This window comes from Crassostrea angulata, chromosome 7 (assembly GCF_025612915.1).
Source record: "Crassostrea angulata isolate pt1a10 chromosome 7, ASM2561291v2, whole genome shotgun sequence".
Taxonomy (NCBI): Eukaryota; Metazoa; Mollusca; class Bivalvia; order Ostreida; family Ostreidae; genus Magallana; species Magallana angulata.
Window position 1 is genome coordinate 2328298 of NC_069117.1, and position 16292 is coordinate 2344589.

General features: G+C 32.2%; 1 protein-coding gene across 1 annotated transcript; it reads left to right on the top strand.

Annotated features, from left to right (window-relative positions):
- Nucleotides 1-2121: 2121 nt before the first annotated feature.
- Nucleotides 2122-9187, top strand: LOC128155633 (uncharacterized). Its single transcript, XM_052817443.1, has 5 exons — nt 2122-2472; nt 2559-2759; nt 3114-3194; nt 5390-6145; nt 7959-9187. Exons 1-5 carry the CDS (start codon nt 2179-2181, stop codon nt 8085-8087), a joined length of 1461 nt encoding a protein of 486 aa, XP_052673403.1. The 5' UTR covers nt 2122-2178; the 3' UTR covers nt 8088-9187.
- Nucleotides 9188-16292: the final 7105 nt, after the last annotated feature.

Consider the following 16292-nt stretch of genomic DNA (forward strand, 5'->3'; position numbering starts at 1 on the left):
TCTTAATGAATACACATATCTGTAACCGAAAAACAATTGAAATCTATATATATGGCACAAATTATAAGATAATTTTTTTTTATATTTTTCTTTATACACATATTAATTCATAGGAAAATCAGACATCTTTAATCTATTTTGAAATCCTAGGGACTCTTTAAATATTTTTTAAATATTACCCTTAGGAAGCGTTTCATGTCGTTTGCAATGTACGATTTACGAAGAAATTTTATTTTTTGAGATGTAATGAAACGTATAGAAACAAAAATAAGGCCAGAGTATATATGATATTTTAATGCATTGTAAGATAAACTGTTGCAGAAATACTTATTTAGATATATATTTCTATCCATTTTCACTTTCTATGTGTCAAAGTTAATTCTAATTATTGCATTGAAAAGTGCAGCAAAGTGTAAAGAAAACTTGTTTAGAAGGTATCCTCTACTAACTTACTTTTTAGCTCACCTGAGTCAAAGGCTCAAGTGAGCTTTTCTGGTCACAATTTGTCCGTTGTCTGTCGTCGTTGTCGGCGTCGTCGTGGTTGTAAACTTTTCACATTTTCATCTTCTTCTCAAGAACCACTGAGCAGATTTCACCAAATTTGGCGCAAAGCACCACTAGGTAAAGGGGATTCAAGTTTGTTTAAATGAAGGGCCTCGCCCTCTTAAAAGGGGAGATAATTGAGAATTATTGAAAATTTGTTGGTATCTTTCAAAAATCTTCTTCTCAAAAACTATTCGGCCTGAAAAGCTTAAACTTAAGTGGAGGCATCCTCAGGTAGTGTAGATTCAAGTTTGTTCAAATCATGGTCCCCGGGGGTAGGGAGGGGCCACAAGACGGGGGTCAAGTTTTACATAGGAATATATAGAGAAAATATTTAAAAATCTTCCTCTCAAAAACTTTTAGGCCCGAAAAGCTCAAATGAAAATGGAAGCATCCTCAGGTAGTGTAGATTTAAGTTTGTTTAAATCATAGTCCCTGTGGGTAAGGTGGGGCCACAATGGGGAGATCAAGTTTTACATAGGAATATATAGAGAAAATCTTTAAAAATCTTCTTCTCAAAAACTATTAGGCCAGGAATGCTCAAATTTGAGTGGAAGCATCCATAGATAGTGTGGATTCAAGTTCATGGTCCCCGGGGGTAGGTTGGGGCCACAATTGGGGGATAAATTTTATACAGGAATATATAGAGAAAATCTTTAAAAATCTTCTTTTTAAAGACTATTTGGCCAAAAAGGCCTAAACGTGTGTAGAGGCATCCTCGGGAAGTGTAAATTCAAGTTTTCAAAATCAAAGTCCCTAGTGGTAGGGCGGGGCCGTGATGGCGGTTTGAATTTTTATATAGGAATATATAGAGAAAATCTTTAAAAATATTTTGGGAAAGTTTTCGGTCCAAAACTCAGTATTTAGTGTGAGGCACAGGTTATGCAGATTTAAGTTTGATCAAACCATGATTCCCTTGAGAAAAGTGGGGCCACGAAATGGGGGGGGGGGTATATAGGAAAAGAGAAAAATCTTCTGAGAGGTACAACAACAAAAGGGGCTTGGTATTTACCAAAAAAAAGAGGTGGATAAAAATTGGCAGATTTTCAATTTTTTTTAGCAAGATCTACTGTACTAAGTTGTCAAGATATTTTGATACTGTAATGCTAATTTGATCAGAATGAAGGCAATTGTTGCTCAGGTGAGCGATGTGGCCCCTGGGCCTCTTGTTTACTTATGATTTCATTTACTTACTTACATACGAAAGAGATGGCGAAACCGATTTTTGCTAAATTGTGTGCCAAGGTTTTTTTTATATTTTGAATCTGAACACAGTATTGTAAATTTTAATTGTCTTGAAATTGCCAGTAAGTATAAGATTTGTAGCCCAAATCCAGTTTCATCTAGAATGAAACAATATTTTTTTGTATCAGTTAACTCTTTAGAGCCTCCTCTTTTTTTTGGTGTATTACCAATATATTTTTAGTCCAGACCTATTTGAAAGTAAAACTTATATATGACAGTAACTTACGTGAGTAATTGAAAAAAAAGTATATCACACATGTATTGACTTACTTTATGCTCTGTATTGCATATCACAAACCAATGTTTAAAAATGACTATTTACATTGCAGCATGACATCTATATTTTGTTTGCTATATAAAGCATAGAAAAAACAGTCAAATGTAAGCGGAATGGAAGTTATTCTAGCAATAAAATTTGGAATAAACCATACTTCGAACACATGCATGATCAAATGTGATGAACCAAAATACTGTAAAGAGATCAATGTACAATTTGAAACACAGTCAAATACTCACTTTCCGATCAAGTCACTTACAACACCAACAGTGGCATTGTTTGATGACAAGGGAGCCATCCAGTCATATGGATTTGAAGCTGAACTTCAACACATACAGTGTAAGAACACTAGTAACCATCACCTTTTCCGCGAATTCGTTCGGGATCTGTTTTGCTCAGATAAAATGGTAGGTTGATGATATTTTAAAAAGTTATTACAAGATGAAGCTTATGAACATGCTTAGATACATTCAAGCTTGAGTTCTTACATTAGGTTCCAGACAACCTGATCGCCGTGAATGGCAGTCAAATGAAGTCAATTGACGTAGTGACCGCTGTCTTAAGCCACATGATCAGTCATATCAAAACTAAAACAGGATTTCAAAGTTCGTCAATAGCTTTCAAATATGTTTTAACAATCCCGACGTGTTGCTGTAAAGAATCAAGGGCATTCATGACAAAGGCTGCCGTAAAGGTAATAAAAGAACTTGAATATGTTTGTGTTTTGTTTGTTTAAAAAAGATATGATAAAAATATTTATGGATATCAAATTTTTACTCCATTTGTTTATCTGTAAAAAACTATTTGCCTTGAAACTTTCATAATGTCATGCATTTATATTTCTTTTGTGTTCCTGCTAATAATCAGACGGTCTACATTGTTACACTTCTTTATATAAATGTTTATCAAAATCAATTACTCCACCAGCTATGATGATACGACTAGTCTCCACAAATATGATCAGTGAGTCATAAATCTAAACATTCCATCCTTGATTGCATTTTTACTTATTTTAATAACTTCAACTGTATAACATTTGTTGATTCAGGCAGGTTGTTCGTCAGAAAATATCAAGATCGTTGAAGAAGCTGCTTTCTTTCCCTCTATTAAATTGCATTGGTTGATTTGTGTGATATTTACGCATCTGGGGCGTATGAATAAATTCAGTATTCCTTCAGTATTTCTCGACGAACAGAAACTTATTCTTCTTGCGACTTCAAATCGGATCACGACTTGATATTATACTTACGCTGATTAATATTTCATTAATGTAAATGTTTTTTGACGGTGAAATGAATTTAATTGATTAATTTCTTAGTATGTCAAAAGTAATTTTTTTAAATTACAAAAAGAGAAATAAAATTGTGTTAGGAATTTAAAACGATGTGCACTATTTTTGTCGGCATAATTCGGCTCCAGTGGCTACTCCGTTAATTTCGCATTACTCGTTGAATAAAACAGAGCTTTTTCAAAATAAATCATATATGCGAGAAGGAAATAAATGTTAAAAAACGTACATATAAGCATTAGAATAATTATTTTTAAGATGTGGTCTCATAACTGCAACAGTGTGTGAAAACAAAGACTCATAACGCAATAGCGTGCGTTATTCAATTTGTATGCACACACCGTTGCAGTTATGAGACCACATCTTTCAAAAAATAATTATTCAATGCTTATATATATATATATATATATATATATATATATATATATATATATATATATATATATATATATATATATATATATATTCCAGTGCATTTGCCAGTGATAACACTACGTATAGATTTTGTACTATATAACCCATAACGTCAAATTGGGGCGCCAGCGGGGTTTGCTTATTAATATTTAAATATTTAATCGTACAATGGCCTAAAATTATAAAAATATAAGTAATAAGGAATCATTCTTTGAATATTATGAGGTGATAATTTCGGATGGGGCGTGATCAAATCTATCATAAAGCCCTTCTGGCTTTATTGAATTTGATCACGGCCCGACCGAAATTATCACCTCATAATACTCAAAAATGATTTCTTATTCCTTATATATATATACATCAGGCTGATATAAGTTTAAATAAAATGCATTTACATGGTTCATGAAGGGTATATGTAATCACCAAGTCACATTCTTGAGTACTTTAATATCATACGATAGATAAGAGATATCTTTATTGTGTGATTTTATGTTTGCTTTATTCAACAAATTCAAATGATTAAATTTATGACAAATTTATTTTTTTACCTAATTGATGATGCAAGGCAATATTGTGCAATACAATTTAGTCAGTCATTTCCGAGATAAATAAAGCTGATTTAAAGTAAGGTTTTATTGAAATAGACTGTGAATAATTTTATCCATAAATATTTTTAGAGCTGAAAAAGTTAAATGGAAATACTAAAGACTTGAAGAGTATGTTGACTTACACAAAGTTGCGGTTACTCATTAGTTTGAATTGACTCGAACAAAGAACAATTGTTGGTGTCGGACAAAAAAACAAATACAAATGTTTCGATTTCGAAAATATTGATTTAAGATGCTTACTGGAGGTTAGTCATGACACGCATTATTTCGGGAAGTTTTTGTGAAACACAACTTTTCTTTTTTCATCGTATATCACATCGATAGCTGACGTGATTTGCAGATTTTATTAACTACACATTTAAATATTAAATCGCCGATAAAATATATTTAATGAGGTCGATTTGGTTTGGGTTTTTTTTGCTGAGAAATACAATATCAAAACTCTTTATCTTTTAACCATATGTCATTTAAACCATTTCTAGTCTCTTTTCGAAGTTTCAAGATAATCGACTATCGAGAGGTACATGTATATAAAATAAGGACAATGTCCTTGAGAATAGCACCATTCCGTGTTTAAAATTTCAACGGCGTACAATTTTTATCTTTTCATGTTATTTCTTATCATGTACTCCTGCAAAGCTTCATTTTATCATTACGTCATAAAAGCGCAATGAGAACGCCCCCCTACCGCACAACGGAAAAATCGTTTAAAAAATAAAGAAATCCTTTAAAAAATCTAAATATTTTTATCTTTATTTCTTTTTTTGTGCTCAATTTTGTAAAGGATATTGAAAAAAACATCAGAAGTAATAATCCACAGAATTATACTAGAATGCTCAAAAATGCCCAATAAAATCTAAATCGACCTCTTTAAATCAATTTTATTAGAATAAATACTATCATGAAATACACAGGAAAATCTTTAAAAGTAGGTCACTGAAGCGTTGAAGCGAGGGTTTTGTCAAAAATATTTCTGACCGGACGTATTGATATATCATCACCCGTTTTATAAAGGAAAGGTATTTCACACCGGTAGTATACACCACAAGTTTAAGAAAACAATATTTTTATACTCAATATCTTGCTTTGGCCTTGTACAAAGAGCAATTAATTCCTTTATTTCAATATTTCTTTAATTCTATATTTTCAGAGGATAATGCCACCTTGTCGGTCCTGTATTTTATCAACAACAAACAAATCGAAATTGCGTATGCAGAAAACACAGAAATTTGGAAAGGATGCCATGTCCTTCATGATTTTGTTGAAATGATCAGTTCAGAAGCTCGCAAAACCTTGGGAGATTTTTCTGAAAAATACCCACTTGAATATTACAATTTTGAGCGGGAAGTAAAAACAAAAATCCGGCTGACATCACCAAGCAGTTCAAAATTAAGTATTCAGCTATCCCCTTTCATTTTGAACGAGACACAAAATTCTGAAAACATGCAGGAATCTGTTCTAAGAAAAGAGTGTGAAGACGAGCTTTATATCAAATTAGACAAATGCGTCATTAAATCCGAACGGTCCAAAATTCTTGTTTCTGAGGCTGGAAAACGTATAGTGGACTACATCGAATCGGAATTGTTTACTGTCTTTTCAGATATTAATCATAACATACTTGTTGGAGAATTTGCACAATCACCGATGCTTCAGGAAATTTTAAAAGCGTCATTTCCGGCAAAAAATATTTTGATTCCTGAGGATGCAAACATGGCGGCAGTAAGAGGTGCTGTATTTTTTGGACACAGAGATGTTTCAGTAAAAACAGATGTGAGTTCAAATAATATCTTCATTATTAAAAGAACATTTATTTTTGCTTTTACATAATTATGGATATCAATCTTCCTATCTTGTTTATTTTTTTCATGATACAGATCGAAAAAAGATAAAACTTTCCATATAATCGGGGTTTTTTTTCTCAGGTCACAAAATTTGCAAAAATGGGGAAAATGAGGAGTTTGTGTCAGTCATTTTTCACGATTTGAAAAGTTTAAAATAGAAAATATTACGAAAGGTACTGTGTATTCAATAAATCGCGATTTAGAAGTGATCGCGAAAATTAGATCATCGCGAAAACTATCTATATACGGTATATTTATGCTAAAAATAAGAATAACTTAATGGCAAAAATACTAGTAAAGTCGCAGTTGCGTGGTAAATTGGTAAGGACAGGACTTTGCAATTTTTTAAAAATCAACGCAAATCAGACTTTTAAATCTTTAATTTTATCACATGAATTTGAATGACAATCGGCAATGGATTTGAGGTACGATATTGCAAAAATATAAAATTATATAAAATATGCTACAATTGCTACCTACATAATATTATTACTTATTAGGTTTGTTACTGACTGTTTAAAGACATTTGTGGGGTTGGTTAAGTCCATAGAAGGCGAGGCGGAGCCGAGCCTTCTATGGACTTTACCGACACCACAAATGTCTTTAAACAGTCAGTAACAAACCTAATAAGTGTTTTGTTTTGTCGAGGACCTAAAGTTTTATATGTAAACAAACAAAAAATAATATAACGTTATAACAATTAAATTTATATATCATTTCTCTAATTTTTTACCTTCTTTGTCAGTCGTGCAAACCTGGATGCCATTGTAAGGATCGTAATATTACGTCACGGGCAAAGGGGGTCACTCTAAATATTTTTGGTCTTAAAAATCAAAAGTATGGTTGAGCGTTTGTGTAAAAAAAAAACAGCTCAAAGAACGTTACGGCCGCCATGTTGCCGTATAAATTTTTACGCTCGCCGTGTAAAGAAATTTATAAGGCAATCACGTGACGCAATTCATCCAATGACGTCGAGACATTCTAGTCCGAGGCAAAACAAATTACAATATACAGTCATGAAATCTCCCACCACCACTTTCTCTCGATGAAAGTCGTTTTCAATTTATGAAATGAAGAAAGATTAAGATTAAAATTTTTTTATGGATTTCTAAAATAAATATGACTTTTTAACTACCAATAAATAAACCTTTAGATATAATGCGTAATCATTGAAAAGTTCCAAATTTTAACATTGAAGTACGCTTATATAGTAAAGGTGTCTCTTTAAATACTTGTAAAAAGTACTACTTAAGGATCTTGTATTTGTTGTATTAGCTGTTTATAATCATTTGAAGAAGTAGTTAAATATGTTGCATTTGCTGTTTATCTCATGGAATCTGTATAAGTACATATAACATATACAGTTTTATGCTGTTTAATGTTGTGTTAGATTTTGAATTGAACACGGAGCTGGAAATTTGTTAGTGGGTTTTTTTCTGTGTAACAAGCTAGATTCGTATGTTATTATTATATTAATTTTTTAATAAACTATTCGACTATTTTGGCATTTTTTATGAAAGCTTGCAAAATAATCAAATCGTGATCTTTTATAAGACAACATTATTCAGGATATCAAACAATAAAAAGATGAATAAATGTTGTTTCTTTTTTTATTAATTGTTAAAGCACGTTACACACAAATTATCATTCAACTTCACCTAACTGACTTGTCATCATCTCACTTAGCTAAGTTGAATTTTATCTGGAGAAATTCTGAAAGGTTTTTTTTCTATTTTGTTTAGATTGTCCACAGCAAGTCACATTCATCTTTGAATAATGCGCAAGTTGTGCTACCAATGGAAAAGCGAGTAAGGACAATTCACAGAGGCGATGAAAAAAGTCCCCAACCATCTCGATGTGTGATACTGTGATTCAAATTCATTGTCGTTAATATTAAGCAAATATTAGAGAATGCTAAAAACTCACATTAACCTGTATTAAGCTGTTTTAAACAGGGTATGAGAATAACCTATTAAGGGATTCGGGATTACACTTTAAAAGTTACTTTTTAGGGTAAAAAATATGGCACTTCTTCATATTTAACCTATTATAAATGCTGTAAATATAATGAAAACAAAACGAGGCAAAACGAATCCTTGCCTAATTATGTATCATTGTATATATTTGTTGTACGTTGTATTCATAATAGAATATGGTTTACACTAAAACGAAAAAAGAAATGATCTATTGTTTTCCACAATTGCACTAAAAATGTATTAAATTCTATACCGGGGTATATTATTATAATTTAGGTATTATTAGGGGGAATTGTAGCATTATAAAAATTGCGGGGTTTTTTTTAATTTATCTTGAAACTTTGTCCCTGAATTTTGAGTAGTTGTCATATAAAAAATGCGATCATGGCCATCATTTACAATGCATTTCATCTTTTTGAGCATATTTTAAAAAGACATTTGTAAAATTTGTTATTTCAACAGCTTTGGGCAGGAGATGGTTGACAATTGAACCTCAGTTTATCGATATTGAAGTGGTCTTTTTGTATTTTACGAGGGTCAATCAAAAAATACGAAGACTTTTGCCATAGAGATGTTATTTTACGTCATATTATTACTTAATTCAGTAGACATAATTAATCGATTGTTTCAAACAATTTGAAATAAAAAAAGATCAAATTTTCCTTTATTATTAAGAATAATTTTAAATCTAATCCTGCAAAAATGAGGCCACGGCGCACTGTCAAACTTTGTATTATGTCATTACGCGCTGACGCGCGTTACTCAATTTGTATGCACACACCGCCGCAGTTATGAGACTATATCTTTCAAAAAATAATGATTCAATGCTTAAGTGTACTGAAAGCTACGGCAGTTATAACACTAGAATACACACAGGGTACTCAAAGGTTTAAATGTCGAAATTTATTATGACGTTACAAACGTTGGACGCTGTAAAATGCAACGTCACAAGCGAAAATCAAATTTCACGCTTGTGGCTATTACGGTGGCTCTTCCATTAAAAGCGAGCGCAGCGAGGCGGCGCGAAGCGCCGCTCGCGTAGCGAGCTCCATAGACAACGTGTACGAACGAAGGAAATTCGAGTTGAAATCTGCACATTGTTCAAAGAGAATTTTGTGGACCCGCGTGAAAACGTTCTACTATCCCAGTGATCCTTTGCGGTGCATAGCAACATGGAGGAACAGGAAGCGTTTCAACGGAAAATTCTTACCTCTAAATCGCATACATCATTTTCATTTAACAATAAAAAATCCTTTTAAAAACATTTTAAAAGTAAACAACACATATGCTTACGTAAAAAACTGTACCTATGACGTCATTTCCTTTCCCGAATTTGTCCGACAATTTACGAAAACTGTCGAGCGCAAAAAGTTAAGTATGACGTCACAGTGATCTCGCGTTTTATATTCCCGCGATACATTTAGAGGTGGATCAAGCATCTGTACTGAATATAACATGTAGGAAGTACACAGTAGGGAGTCACCGTTGATACTGATACTGCGCTCACTATTAACGGTGACTCTTTGGCTGATTAGTTTTGTTGTGATGATTTTTTTTGCTCAGTAAATACACATGCAAGTTCCATGCTAAATTTATTGTCATATTGATCCAATCATTGTATACGTTAGGTAGGTGACAAAAATTATTAAAAAAGAAAAGTCTAATCATTATTAGATCTACATGTAGCCACGTCATTTTGTAATGAATAAATAAAAGAAAAAATTAAACTGTTAAAATATCTACATGTATTTGTTATAGTTGCATATGTGGTCAAACCTTTCAATAATATTGGATATCACACACTAAAAAAGGGGCGCCTGTAAAGTGCGAAACGAAATCAAAACGAAACGAAACGAAATCGAACGAAACGAAACGAAACCAATCGAAACGACACGAAACCAATCGAAACGAAACGAAACCAATCGAAACGAAATGAAACTAAACGAAACCAAACCAAAAATCAAAACGAAACGAAACGGAATATAAACAAAACTAATATCAATTTTGACTACATAAAAGTGAAAATAAATTCATTGAAATAAATTTTTGAACCATAAAATATAACTACCTGTATGTTTCAGATTGCCGCTGTAACTTTTTAAGCCGATTATTCGAAATTTGCAAACATTATATAATTATGTAAGTAAGTGATGTACATTCCTAATACCTTTAAATATTTCTAATTTGTTTCATTAAATCCTATTCGGGCGCCTGTAAAGTGCGAAACGAAATCGAAACGAAACGAAACGAAATCAAACGAAACGAAACGAAATCAATCGAAACGAAATCAATCGAAACGAAACGTGATCAAACGAAACGAAACCAAAAATCGAAACGAAACGAAACGGAGTTGAAACAAAACTAATATCAATTTTGACTACATAAAAGTGAAAATAAATTCATTGAAATAAATTTTTGAACCATAAAATATAACTACCTGTATGTTTCAGATTGGCACTGTAAATTTTTTAGCGGATTATCCGAAATTTGCAAAAATTATATAATTATGTAAATAAGTGATGTACATTTCTATACCTTTTAATGTTTTTAATTTGTTTCATTAAATGATAAAAATGATATTCAACGTTTTGAGAGAGAGAGAGAGAGAGAGAGAGAGAGAGAGAGAGAGAGAGAGAGATGCCTTAAAACTTATCAGCGACATCACATAGCAAAGTATATACGCAAGTTTTGGATAGAGAGAGAGAAAGAAAGAAAGAGAGAGATAGAGATATGATGATGATACTGAAGGGGACATTCTAACAACAAATTTCTTTCTATCGATTTGAAATATTGTAAAAATGAAACGATCAAATACAATGTGATTTATAGCATACTGGTTGGTTATCAGTTTCTAACATATGATAAGAAAGTATAGCATGAATTTGGACGTCGTAATTTGACAAAATTAAAGTGCAATATAAAGAGGTTTTTTACCTGTTTTTTTTTAACCTTAAATCAAACATGACCCCCTCTTTCTCTCCCTTTCACACGCATGCACAATGTATTTGAATCATTTTTACAATATTTCATATCGATATAAAAAAAATCGTGTAGTTGGAATGTCTCCGTAAATACTGTAAACGCACTATGTTTAGGGTTTACAATATTTGGCGGAATATAATTTTTCAACAAGTTAGCATGGATTTGATTTACCGCATTTCTGAATTTACCTTTTTATCTACTTATATATTTTACATTTGGCAATGTACTTGATTTTGCGGACGCCGTTTTCCGCCAAAAACGCAAAATAGAATACATTGCCAAAGGGGTAAAGACAGTTTTATAATACGTTTACAGTATAATCATCTTTATATTGCAAGTTAATTTTGTCAAATTACGACGTCCAAATTCATGCTATACATATTACAACAATTCTTATTATATGTTAGAAACTGGTAACCAACCAGTATGCTCTAAATCACATGTATTCGATCGTTTCGTTTTTACAATATTTCAAATCGACAGAAAGAAAATTGCTGTTAGAATGTCCAATTTAGTATCATCCTCATATCTCTATCTCTCTCTTTCTTTCGTTCTCTCTCTCTACCCCAAACTTGCGTATATACTTTGCTATGTGATGTGATGTCGCTGATAAGTTTTAAGGCATATCTCTCTCTCTCTCTCTCTCTCTCTCTCTCTCTCTCTCTCTCTCTCTCTCTCTCTCTCTCAAAACGTCTGAATATCATTTTTATCATTTAATGAAACACATTAGAAACATTAAAAGGTATAGGAATGTACACCACTTATCTACATAATTATATAATTTTTGCAAATTTCGGATAATCGGCTTAAAAATTTACAGCGCCAATCTGAAACATACAGGAAGTTATATTTTATGGTTCAAAACTTTATTTCAATGAATTTATTTTCACTTTTATGTAGTCAAAATTGATATTAGTTTTGTTTAAATTCCGTTTCGATTTTTGGTTTCGTTTCGATTGATTTCGTTTCGTTTCGATTGGTTTCGTTTCGTTTCGTTTGATTTCGTTTCGTTTCGTTTCGTTTCGATTTCGTTTCGCACTTTACAGGCGCCCATGATATTCAGACGTTGAGAGAGAGAGAGAGAGAGAGAGAGAGAGATGCCTTAAAACTTATCAGCGACATCACATAGCAAAGTATATACGCAAGTTTGGGAGAGAGAGAGAAAGAAAGAGAGAGATAGAGATATGATGATGATGATGATGATGATGATGATGATGATGCTTAAAGGGACATTCTAACAACAATTTTCTTTCTATCGATTTGAATTATTGTAAAAATGTTACGATCGAATACAATGTGATTTAGAGCATACTGGTTGGTTACCAGTTTCTAACACATAATAATAATTGTTTTAATATGTATAGCATAAATTTGGACGTCGTAATTTGACAAAATTAATTTGCAATATAAAGATTATCATACTGTAAAAGTATATAAAAAAACTGTCTTTAGTCCTTTGGCTGTGTATTCTATTTTGCGTTTTTGGCGGAAAACGGCGTCCGCAAAATCAAGTACATTGCCAAATGTAAAATATATATAAGTCGATAAAAAGGTAAATTCAGAAATGCGGTAAATCAAATCCATGCTGACTTGTTGAAAAATTATATTCCGCCAAATAGTGTACACCCTAAATATTATGTGTTTACAGTATTTACGGAGACATTCCAACTACACGATTTTTTTTTTATATTGATATGAAATATTGTAAAAATGAATCAAATACAATGTGCGTGCGTGTGAAAGGGAGAAAAGAAGGGAATGGGTTTGATTTAAGGTAGTGCATAGGTAAAAAACCTCTTTATATTGCACGTTAATTTTGTCAAATTACGACGTCCAAATTCATGATATACATACCACGGTATTAAAGCAATTTTTATTATATGTTAGAAACTGGTAACCATCTGCTCTAAATCACATTGTATTCGATCGTTTCATTTTTACAATATTTCAAATCGATAGAAAGAAAATTGTTGTTAGAATGTCCCCTTCAATACATCATCATCATCATCATCATCATCATATCTCTCTCTCTCTCTCTCTCTCTCTCTCTCTCTCTCTCTCTCTCTCTCTCTCTCTCTCTCTCTCTCTCTCTCTAAACGTCTAAATATCATTTAATGAAACAAATTTGAAACATTAAAAAAATATAGGAATGTGCATCACTTATTTACATAATTATATAATTTTTGCAAATTTCGGATAATCGGCTTAAAAATTTACAGCGGCAATCTAAAACATACATACAGGTAGTTATATCTTATGGTTCAAAAATTTATTTCATTGAATTTACTTCACTTTTATGTAGTCAAAATTGATATTAGTTTTGTTTAAATTCCGTTTCGTTTCGTTTTGATATTTGGTTTCGTTTCGTTTCGTTTCGTTTCGATTGGTTTCGTTTTGTTTCGATTGGTTTCGTTTCGTTTCGTTTCGATTTCGTTTCGCACTTTACAGACGCCCCTAAAAAAGGGGGAGGGCACATGTCTACAACGCTTATATAGCGTACAAAAATTAAAAAGATTAAAAACAAAATTGATGTCACAGAGGAAAATTAAAACATCGGTAACAACAAGGAACAAAATGAGAAATAACACAAACACACAATTTATTGATTTTAATGATCATTATTAACAGGTAAAGAAGAGATAAAAAATAAAAATAAAAAACCGGCTTTGTGTTTATCAAAATATTTTATTAAGTCTGTTTAACATTTCATTAATGCACAGTGGTAGTTTTTTTATTAAGTGTATAAACCTAGGAAGGGACCATTGGAATAAAAGTTTGACATCTTCCGGTTCCTTGCGGTGGTAAAAGTTTTCAAGACAAAGCCAAAGTTTTTTGGTTTGGTTAAGTCCACGGGTTGCATTTAACAATGATGACAGATGTGTGACTCATTCTGCGCTCGCCCCAACGGTCACACCGTAAAACATATTATAAATTTATCCCTAGGATAAGATAGGAATTATAAGGTATAAATCACATTTGCAGTCAAGGCAAGAAGTTAACATATGTAAATAATATGTTTTTACGGTGCTACCGTTCTGGCGAGCGCAGCAAGAATTACACATACCTTCAATGTCCTTGCATCATTTTAAACCTAGTGTTATTTAGGTATCAACGAATGTCAAAGAATGTTTGAGAGAGTATTGCTGTACAATGAGTATGCCAAAGGTACTAATTTCATTAGTTATGATACATACAGCGCAACCCCCTACCCCGAGAGAGAGAGAAAGAGAGAGAGAGAGAGAGAGAGAGAGAGAGAGAGAGAGAGAGAGAGCCCGGTCCCTGTTTGTTGGTTGTCTAATTTCCCACTTTCAAATTTAATGATTTGACTATAGGCAATATTTACATAATTTTTTAACTGTTTATTTTTTCATTTTATTCCTTTTTATTTAGTTCAAAATGTCCTATTGTTTATTTTCTTCCTACTCATATACTTACCTGCCTACTTAAAAATGGATCGATATGACAGTAAAGTATGGCTCTTGCTAGTATATATTTATATAATCTCTATATAAAAAAATTAAAAACAAATCATATATTAATGAGGCAGGTATCGCACTCTATACTGAAATAGCTAGTACACTCATTACATATGTTTGATCCACCTCTAAATTTATCGCGGGAAATATATCGCGAGAGCACTGTGACGTCATCCATGACTTTGTTCGTCTTTGTTTACATTTCTCGACTCAATACGAAGGTATGGAAGCATGTAACAAATCTTTTAAGTCTCGCAAAAGCATATGCGGTACTCAAAACGTGTCTTCAAACTTTAAGACACCGTAAATTACGAGTTAAAAGTCGGCCATTTTTGGCATAGCACCACGGGTGAAAACATTAGAGAGCATTATGGGACGTAGACAAAAAAATTTGTTTGATGAACTGTAGGTTTAGCTCGTTCTTTTTCCCGCGCACACTGGTTCTTAGAGCTAGCTGCGCGCCGGCGAGCGGCGCTCGCTATAAGCATTAAAGCATGATTTTTTGAAAGATACAGTCTCATAACTGCAGCGATGTATGCATACAAATTTTTTAACGCGCTAAAAAGTTTTTGAATGAAAGGTACATGTATTTACACTCTCAAAAAGGTTTTTTATGATGAATTTAACTGTTATTTTCAAGGCAACTTCATTAATTTTCTCAAAATTAATTCTGCATTTTTCTGCTATATTACGGGACACGGTTAGATTATTCAAACTAAGGAAAGAGTAGTGAAATTTTATCATTATTGTACGCTTATAGCTTTGTCATGTAAATGTCAACAATACGGTGTGTCGATGTATCTATTTCGTAAATGTCCGATATGCAATGTCAACCAGTGCACGCACGGGTCAAAGTCTAGTATTTAAGTATTAAATCAATAAACACTCACAACATATAGTACATTGATCTCAAAGTGACCCAGTGATCTCCAGAAAGGGAGTGAGTCTTACAGGTAGAGCAATTTATGTCCCATATTTTATTCAAATATAAGATAGGGATTGGTGAATACTTTAATTACAGTCGTTCCAATGGTGTAATTAAAAAAAAGCATAATTAAAACTACATTACTTTTAACATCAACTTTCGTTTTTAAACCTATTTTATATCATGTATAATAATTAGAGGCATCAAGACTCTTCATAATACCCATGTTCGACTATGGTAATTATTAATTCTATTAATAAAAGATTAATTGGTTTGGGCTTCATAAGATATACATCTTACTTAAATTCTTTATAGCAAATACTTTCTTGTTCCCTTGCAAACAATGGTAAAATGACACACGGCTACAAACAGACAGTATGTAAAAATAAATTGAAGAAAATAAAATTATTTAAATATATCCGAAAACCTGCAAATTCATGTGATAGTTGAAGAATGGAATTATTGATTGTCAGAATACAAAGTTTTGTAACCCCCAACCCCTTACTCACCCAAGCGTTTCTTTTGATTTTCTTTTCATATTATCACGTCAAAAACATTCAAAACATGTAATACATGATGTGTTACTCTCATTTCGATTATATCGATTATTTTTCTTGGTAGATGAAAATAGTGTTTTCAAAAGTCAAAAAGAAAAAATACAAAACAGGAGCAAAGCAAACACGGACCCTTTAAAAATTGTAATAACAAGAAAAGTTT